This window comes from Phocoena phocoena, chromosome 9, assembly GCF_963924675.1.
Source record: "Phocoena phocoena chromosome 9, mPhoPho1.1, whole genome shotgun sequence".
NCBI lineage: Eukaryota > Metazoa > Chordata > Mammalia > Artiodactyla > Phocoenidae > Phocoena > Phocoena phocoena.
This window is the reverse complement of record NC_089227.1, coordinates 103,543,925-103,552,837: the sequence shown is the minus strand read 5'-3', so window position 1 is coordinate 103,552,837 and position 8,913 is coordinate 103,543,925. Positions and strand designations below refer to the sequence as shown.

The 8,913-nt window shown below is 40.7% G+C and overlaps 1 protein-coding gene across 1 annotated transcript; it reads left to right on the top strand.

Moving 5' to 3' along the window:
* Positions 1 to 2,343: 2,343 nt before the first annotated feature.
* On the top strand, positions 2,344 to 8,185 carry CNPY1 (canopy FGF signaling regulator 1). Its single transcript, XM_065884393.1, has 3 exons — positions 2,344 to 2,487; positions 4,243 to 4,339; positions 8,148 to 8,185. Exons 1-3 carry the CDS (start codon positions 2,344 to 2,346, stop codon positions 8,183 to 8,185), a joined length of 279 nt encoding a protein of 92 aa, XP_065740465.1.
* Positions 8,186 to 8,913: the final 728 nt, after the last annotated feature.

Genomic DNA, 8,913 nt, shown 5'->3' with positions numbered 1-8,913 from the left:
ATCAGCAAGATTCGCGTGTTGATCCCTAGTTATAACATATCTGCGTTAAAATAGGTACAATACTACTATATTCAAATACGTAAAATTCCACTTTCAAAATAAGGAAGACAGTCCCGTTTGGTGGAAAGTTATCTTGTGGCGACTGTTCTTTCAAAAGCATCAACCCAGGAAATAAATAACACGGCTCTCAAAAGTAAGTTGTGGAAGGTCTCGCATATTGACATCCTGATTTGCTCAGATCTTATACACTCAGGATTTTTGCACGCAGCTCAGAACGTCAGGTCAGTTTAAAAAAAAAAAAAAAAAAAAACAGTTTCCAGAGTAGTCTCCTCTCAACGGGAGATACTGTGGTGTGTAAAGGACGGCATCCAGGGTTCCAAAAGCGCCCTGCCAATGCTCAGACCCTCTCCATTCAGTGATAGCGTGGCCCCTCGGTGTTTACAGTTTGATTGGGGAAGGAGAGGGTTAGGGAGGGGGGAGAGAGAATGGATTCTTGATCACAGTTAGATTTTTTAAATGAAAGAGCCAACTCTTCACTTTGAGGTTAAAAACGCTGCTTTGTGGACATGCAGAAAGTGCTATGAGCCTATTCATATGGACCAGACAAGGAAATATACGAAAGCACACGCAGGGCAGGAAGAAACCATAACCATTCTGTTGATGATCTGCTTGATAAACTGTAATTTAAGAATCTACCTCTGTTTTCTAGCTTTTAAGTCCCGATAGATATTTAATCTTTCGTTTCTGAAACAGATTTTCAATTTGCTAACCTATGTTTTTGGTTTTATTTACAACTTACGATGCTAAAGTGGCACAGTTAAAGGTGTAAATAAAAACGTAACTTGTGTTTTGACTGTGCGCTTTGAGCTACTTTCTTTAGGGTCTTTTGAGTGTAGACATTCAAAAACCTTAAAACACTCAATTTTTTAACTTGATATTTTAGCGGATAAAGAACGCCGCGGTACACTCCAGTTTAATAAACGACTTGATTTCAGAGATGACTGCATGGGCCTTGAAAGCAGTTCGTAATCAATCTCAAATCGAGTTTTGCAGGCAGAAGCAGGGATATTTTATCACGGCGCACGTGGTGGTGGTAATGGAAAGTTCATTAGTGCCGGTTTTCTTTGGCTCCTTCCTTTTCTACAGAGTTCGTTCCTTGCCGAGTCTGGGGGGTGACGGGAGTGACGCTCGAGTGGTTTTGGCTGGAAGCAGGGTTAAGCGAAGAGGCGCGCCGCACAGCCCGCCCCGAGCCCCGCGGCCAGATGGCAGGGAGGGGCGCGGGGAGCCTTTGTGCGCCCGGAGCGCGCATGTGAATGCCGCGCGGTCGCCGGCACCGGAAGGGTTCACACTGCGTCTGAAAGGGGACAATGGAGGCTGGATATATCAACATCGGCGAAATCGAGTTCATTTGTGATTCAGCCCCTTTCACCATGGTTGTCATGCAAACTTCCTACTTTGATCAGCAGAGGGTGGAGAGGGAGAAAGCCCGCAGAGGCCGGGGCCGCGGCGGGGCCGCGGCGCGTCCGCGGCGCCCTTGGCGGGTCCCCGCCCCCTTCCGGAAGGAGCCGCGGGGACGCAGCATCCTGCACCTTGACCTGTCTAGACGGCCCCCGAGTTTTTGTCCCGGTTACCAAGGGCGAGGGGTGCTCTTTGACCCCCGCGCGGGGCGGAGGTGGTTGGCCAAAGGGTCCTCTGAATCCTCGCTGGATTCCGGAGGGAGAGGGGCGCGCGGAGACGGGCACCAGCTGTTCCAAAGACAGCGCAGCCGCGCCTGCGAGAGGGGCGATTCTGTCAGCCTGGCTTTTCCCTGCCCCCGGGCCCGAGCGGTCGCCGAGGGGCCACGGCGCGCAGGGCAGCGGCTGCGGAGCGCGAAGCCCGGCCTTCTCCCAGCTCGGGGTGCGCTGGAGGAGAGACCCGAGCGCTCTCTCTGGCTCTGTCTGTCTGTCTCTTGCAAGTAGATAGATAATAACAGCCATTACCTGTGTTTAATGCCTTATTCTGCATGTTCCATGACTCTCCAAAATGATCACCTGTAGAAGTATAGTTTCTAGCTTGAATAGAAGTTTTTTCTTCTGTCCGCTTTCGAACACAGGTACTTTTTAAAAACCGGAATTTAGGCTAACCCCTTAAATTATGTAAATAATAGAACTGTGCACATGTTGTATCAGGACAGGAATACTGTTTGGGGGATGGGATGTGCTACCACGTGCATTCAGGGGAAGGTCTTTTAAATAATATCAACGTTAAGACGAGTTTCCTCCCTTTTTTGGCTTTTCTCCACAGATTCCCTTAGCCCAGTCGGAGGCATTCCTCACAGACCTCTTGGATAAAGTGTGTGAGCGAATGAATGACTACAAGCTCGAAGAAGACCCCGTGACTAAGGAGAAGACTTTCCAGAGATTTGCTCCAAGGAAAGGAGACAAAATATACAAAGAATTTTTAAAATTCTCTTTTTATTCTGATGCTTACAGACATTTGAAATTCTCGGTAAGCTATCTTCTTCGCAGAGGAATTCCGTACTCCGTGAACATGTTTTTGGTACATTTTTTTTTTTTTTTTTTTTGCTGTTTGTTTGGGGGTTTGTTGAGTTTCAAGACATGCCCATTAAACTGTTATCTATTAGCTTTGTTGTCCTGCTGCTTTCTCAGTGTTAACCGCGCACTTAGTGACTTGCCTTTTGAGACACCTAGGGGCTGTGGTATTTCATCTCCGTGGAGACAGTTAAGTGATATTTTCCAGAAAGTGCGTTACAAATCCCAGTGACTTGGAGGCACAGTTTGCACGTTGCTTTGCTCCTGGGGACGGTTGGGAAGAGGACTCAGTCCTCCCCGTGCCCGGGGAAGGTCTCTTACAAGTTCCTACGTCAGGAATCAGGGACTGTGGTTCCGAGGTTAAAATCCAAATTAAAATGAATGTCGTTTTCAAATATTTATAACCACATGATGGAGGGAGAGTGACACACATCACTTCTTTTTCCCCAAGGCTACACAGAAGAGGGAGGATTTTTTTTCCTGAGTTCATTCAAGTATTTTAGCACTAAACAAGGGTTTAGTATGATAGCTGGCTTTATGCCGCACTTCCTCCCAACATAATGTTTATTTCACGTGAATGCTGGCCTCTGGCTCTCTAGAATGTGCCTGGCAAAATATATAGCAAGAGGTTTCACTTAATGCTATGGAGTCCGACCAAGTGATGGGAAAGCCTGTCTGAGAAATGTCTTTGGTTCACACGTTGGCCAAAATGTCAGACATGCTGAACCCCTGGTATAAGTAAGGGCTGCAGCTGACTTTTGAAGATTTCATTTTAATTAAAAAATCAAGGCAATAATTCAGGGCTAAAAGTACTGTAGAATGGGAATCACAGTGAGGAAGTGTGTTCGTATCTCACAGGTCTCCCATAAATATGTAATAGTGGAATTTAAATATTTTTAAATGCCATTTAAAAAATTTTAGCTTCTCACTTAATGAACTAGGAAAATGAGTTACTAGTCTCCAGTGAACACTCTTTACCACCACAGTTCCTAAGCTTGTGCTTCTCCGACGCAGACACACGCTCCAGTCAGAATTTAAGATTTTTGGGTGCGTGGGTACATTTGAGCTCCCTCTTCTCTGAAATGTCAGATGTGGGGTGGGGGGAAGCAAAGAGAAATTATGGATGGATCCCTTAAGTGGTATGAAGAGAAACTTTCCTGAGTAACTGAAAAGCCCCGTTATCCCGAGTGCAATTGAAGATGAACCTGTATTTTGATTGCTGAGAAAGCTTAATTATTTTCACACTTCAGACCCTGTTTTAAAACCACAAAATGGATTATTATGTTAAATCTAAAGGAAACTGCTTTAACCATTTCAAGGAGCCGTGTTCTCTAAAGTTTCAAAACAAACAAACGAACAAAAAACCCGAAGACTTTCAGCTCCATAAATAGGAGCTCCATCCCTCCTGTTCCTTGCATTCCACTCCAGTTTGAGGAAGAGGAACAAATACAAAGCACCATTTTCCTGCCTCACCCTCGTCTTTCAACAGGACTAAACAGTTAGCCAAGTCTCAGGAAAACGATGCAATTAACATTCTGGGAAGAGGGTTCATCCGATGCAATGTCGTCTTAAACCAAAAGGGCTAATAAAATGGACCACCTTGGTAACATGATTTTATATTTTTAGCTAATAAAACTGTGACAAGTTCTTCCTAACAAGACGTCCTGTGAGTGCATATCTATCCACATATGTTGTTATTCTGTTTCTACAGTGTGAAACTATAATGGAAGAGTACGAAGATGAAATACTCTCACTTATCGCCCAGGAGGCACACTGCCTCGCTGACAAGCTGTGCAGTGAAAAACCAGGTACTGTGTCTGATGTAGCATGCGCCCTCTCCCTGGCCCACCCCTCCCTTGAGCTCAGCACTGCAGCATCTTTTTTTTTTTTTTTTTTTTCAAACCGAGCCTCGCTGTCTCCCTGCCCCTGATGGGGTCTCCACTGAATCAGAAACGACGCCATGTGAGAGAAAAGCACACAGACCTCAGGGCTCTGAGGCCTTTGCTGGTTGCACTTCTTCTCCTCGACATTTTAAATGAATTTAAAGATGCTTGATTTCCAATTGGGAAGGAGCACAGTTGCACGGATCCAAGAATCCAATGCGTTTCTCTTTTTAAACTTTCAGAGCTGGGTTCTCCATCCTGGACCAGGGAAAGAGAATCCCTTTAAGACTTGTGTACTTACCTCCACCAACAGAAAGTGGGACCTTTCTTTAGTGAGAAATTTCAAACGTTTTTCTGTTTGTTTATTTGGTGCTAGATTTTTTTTCAAGTTCCTTTCCCAGCATACCTACTTCTTAAAAATGTTTTTCTGGGAGAGGGTGGAAGATAATACTTGATTCGTATTCTTAAACACACGCATGCATATACGCACAGTAAGAAGCTAGAAAACGCTGCCAGAAGTTTATTTTCTATACACAGAGTTGAAAAACAGGGCCACCCAGACCCGACCCTCCATTTGGTTGAACACAGTCTGTATCACGTTGATACTTTTAAAATACACTTACAGGAATGTAGTACAAGTCGTACATTCTTTTCAGATATCTTTGAAAAACTGAATGTGATATATGAAGACACTGGTTGGAAGCTGGGGAAATACTTTGATGCAATTATGGAAGCTTGAGATGTTTAGCATTCGGCAATTGTTTTTAATAAAGTATAATATACCTGCAGCCATAGGATCAAATTTAGTGCTGAAGTCCTTAAAATAACAGTTACTGTGACCAGAAGGTAAATACTTGTCATCCAAAGTTACTGAACGAGAAAGTAACAAATTTCCATTAACGTGATGACGTTTTCTTACTCTGAGGAGATAATGGGGTTGTTCTCTGTTTAAAATCCAGTTTAGTTGGGAATTTGAAGGAGAGTGTGGTGAAACGATGCAGTCAGGCTATAGCCAGGGATCCAAGAGCTTTTTCCATTGATCTTGATATTTACTGTTGTAACTTGTGAAATTCACGTAAATAAGTGCAGAGTCACAATTTCCCAAAGAAATTATTTTGGAAGGCTTTCAAGCTATTCAGAGGTGAACGTGTGCGTTAAGATGTGAGCAAAAATGTAACGATGTTGACGATATTTGTTTTCCTATTTTTTCCTCATAAAGGATTTGGGCTTGTCATAATCATCTATGGTAAATGCAAATCATTTGCTGTATGAGCACCTGCTCAAATATTACAAAAGTCTCAAGAAAGTTTCACCAACTCTTTATGGCAGTAGTTGCCTCAGATAATAAGATTCTGAGGAAAGACTCTGTCCCCGAGTGCGGCACTTTGGCTTAATTTCGATAATATTAACTATCTCTTTTCATTCCTTCTGCCTATTTATAATTAGAAATAAAAATTAATATTATCCTAAAGAAAATACAAGCGTAAAGCATAAACTTAGGATATGTGCACTATTACTAGTGTAAAATAAAACATGATCAAATAATTCTTAATAGCATCGATTTTTTAAAACCGATTAAGTGCTTATACTGTAAACATAAGTATCAGTGCCCTAGAACTATTGAGAACACAAAGTAACCACTCCAAAGAGTAAACCACCACATGGCTGCTACGTAGTAAAATGGAGTGAGTTTTTGCAGGTTGTTTCTCTGTGAAACATACTTACGGATGTTCTAAACCACTTATAAATTAAAAACTAGGAATACAGTAATCCTAAAAAGAAATAAGAATCCCTGCCCTCCTAAGCCCCCCTTATTATTGAAGTGAGTAAACCTCATGACAAGATAAAGAGTTTTTCAAACTTAAAATTTTTTTGCGGGGAGAAAACTAAAGTGACAGAGCAATGAGAATAATTCCAATTAATGACTGCAGCAGCAAAGATGTAATACGTTTTAACATATTGGGATGCTTTCGGAAATTTGTGTAAAAGGTGAGACTCTCGTATTGTATAAAAAGTCCAGAAGCTTTTAAACATAATCTAATACAAGTACAGTAAGTTTCCTGCTATAGCATGACATTCACCCTCCGTTTTGTAAAGGCGATGCTTTATTTTGTGCTGTTGTACCACAGTTTTGCTATTATCCCTCTGCACGATTTAAATGATGTTTTAAAAATATGACTCTGTGTGTGTATGTGTGTGTGTGTGTGTGAATTTTGCTTTTTTCTATTTCATGTAGACCTTTTCACTTTATTTTTAACAATTATATGGGAGCAGATGAGGGCACATTCACAGACTTTAACATTTCAGCTGTAGAGGTATAATTGACCTAGAAGATTGTAAGGTATTTAAAGTGTACATCATGGTGATTTGATATGTGTGTACATTGTGAAAGGATTCCCCCCATCTAGTTAATTAACACATGTATGATTCTTTAAAATATTAATATTCTAAGGCTCACCCCCTACACAAAGTAAATGGGGGAAAATGGAGGAAACATATTTTATGTTAAACTTAAAATGACTGTGTTTGGCTTTAAAAATAACAATTTAGTGAGATTTTCATGAACATGTGTCATCCTTTCAACGAATGAAAAACGTCTCAGTGAAAGGCTGTGGGTCTGCAGATGCCACTATAGCTTTATTCACTGGATAGAAGAAAAGTTATCAAATACACCCTGTTTGGGGGGCATGAGACAGTAATAGTGGTAGCAGGTTATTTCTTATATATCTCTTTTTCTTTCCTAGGCATGAAATAAAAGTGAGTTCGTTAGATTTTCCTGGTTGAATGTTTTGTGGCACATGACTCAGTCTTTTCCAGATTGCCGTTTTAATGTCTTGAAGTAAAAATGGTATTTTAAAATCTTAATAATATATAAGGTCATGATTCAAATGATAGCTATACTCCACTCAAGGTAGAACATGTCACTCTAGATTATGCATAAATGGATACTCTGGTCTGTGGAGGTTTTCATTAAGTAGAGTGAGGGTATAAACACAAATACATAAATATGTTTTGTATACATATCACTTCTGCTTTGATATCAAATCTTAACATTTAAAAACATCAGACCGATGAGAATTTGTGACACGATCATTTTGAATGCCACAGATGGAATAGGTCTCAGATATCCAGAAATGTTTAGCCTACATTTAAAGTAAAAGCATTTTGACCTTTTTGTATAGACTTCCAAGCACTAATGGGGGTGTTAAATTCTAATATTCAAAATAATTACCTTCAAGGCTAATAAATCATAGAAAATAATACGAAGGCTGGCCTACTTCCTACTTTAAATAAATTACGTAGCTAGAATAAACCGTAGCCCAGCCTAAAGAGAGCTGGCATTAATTGCTTCCAGTTGGAAATGTACTATGTATCCAAGCATCATTGCCTCTCTGCTCCCTGGATTAAATGCCCAGCGCACGGATTCCCTGTCTCGAATATTCCTTAAATACTCCCATGACCACGGGCAAGATGATACAACCCCTGGGCTTTGTTTCAGAATACTCCAGGAAAAAATACTGGAGATGGGACAGGAATAGCAGTGGCTGACCGAGCTACAGGGGAGTAGATTACATTCGTCTTTCTACTCTTGGGTGTATTTGAAAATATCCATAAGAAAGTTTAAAAAGAAAAATGTGCTTCCACAAGAATGTGCTTTTGCAGAAAGTAAATTATGACTTCTGGGCTGGTGTTAAATGTGATAGTGATGCCATCTAACTTTTTTTTTTTCCAGGTCTGTGTGAAACTTCTGCTAATCACACTGAACTCTAGGAATGACGGTGCTGCTAGTTAGAGGAGAGACAAGTCACAGCCCCAAGGTCAATGTCTGCATTTCTGTCCTCATGTTTCTTCATGAGAAGAAACTTTACGTCTCTTGTTCATACTGCATTGTCTCATGTCTGATATTTTATTGAAAATCCCTTGTTTGGCGTCATGACGAGCCCCAATTCTTTCTATAGGTGAAGCCGAGGAGTGCATGAAACGAATTACCTTTGTGGATTTTGATACAAACAGGCTTGGCAGGAAAGCATTTAACTCGGTAATAGGAAAAAAGTGAAGACATTTCATAGATGAAATAAGGCTTTAATAACGTGTACTGTATATTTCACGCACACATACAAGTATGGTGTTCTGTTTGATAAAAGCTTGATTTCATAAATACTTGATTAGTCATGAAATTAAGGAAACATTGCTGCAAATTCCAGGTTAATTTTTCTGGGCTGTATGGCTATCACCGAAAGAAGCAAACTCACTTTATATCAGGAATGAAATTTAAATTTCTAGAAACCTTAAGTTTAAAAACTTTTTAATTTCTAAAATTTAATTAAATACATAAAAAACAGTGAGTACTTTTACAGGGAACAATAACTACATTGGCCTTTCTGATGCATGCATCCTGAATTCAAATGATTTAGAAAGTTGATTTATTATTCATATATTTATTATCATGTAGTCTTAAAGGATGATACCAATGGCCATGTTTTGTTTTGCTGCAAACT

Bases quoted from the DNA above. Each gene is read 5' to 3' on its own strand.
- CNPY1 (XM_065884393.1), top strand. From the start codon at position 2,344: ATGAATGACTACAAGCTCGAAGAAGACCCCGTGACTAAGGAGAAGACT. The intron at 2,488-4,242 runs GTAAGCTATCTT...CTGTTTCTACAG, and splicing joins ACAGACATTTGAAATTCTCG to TGTGAAACTATAATGGAAGA. The intron at 4,340-8,147 runs GTACTGTGTCTG...TTTTTTTTCCAG, and splicing joins GCTGTGCAGTGAAAAACCAG to GTCTGTGTGAAACTTCTGCT.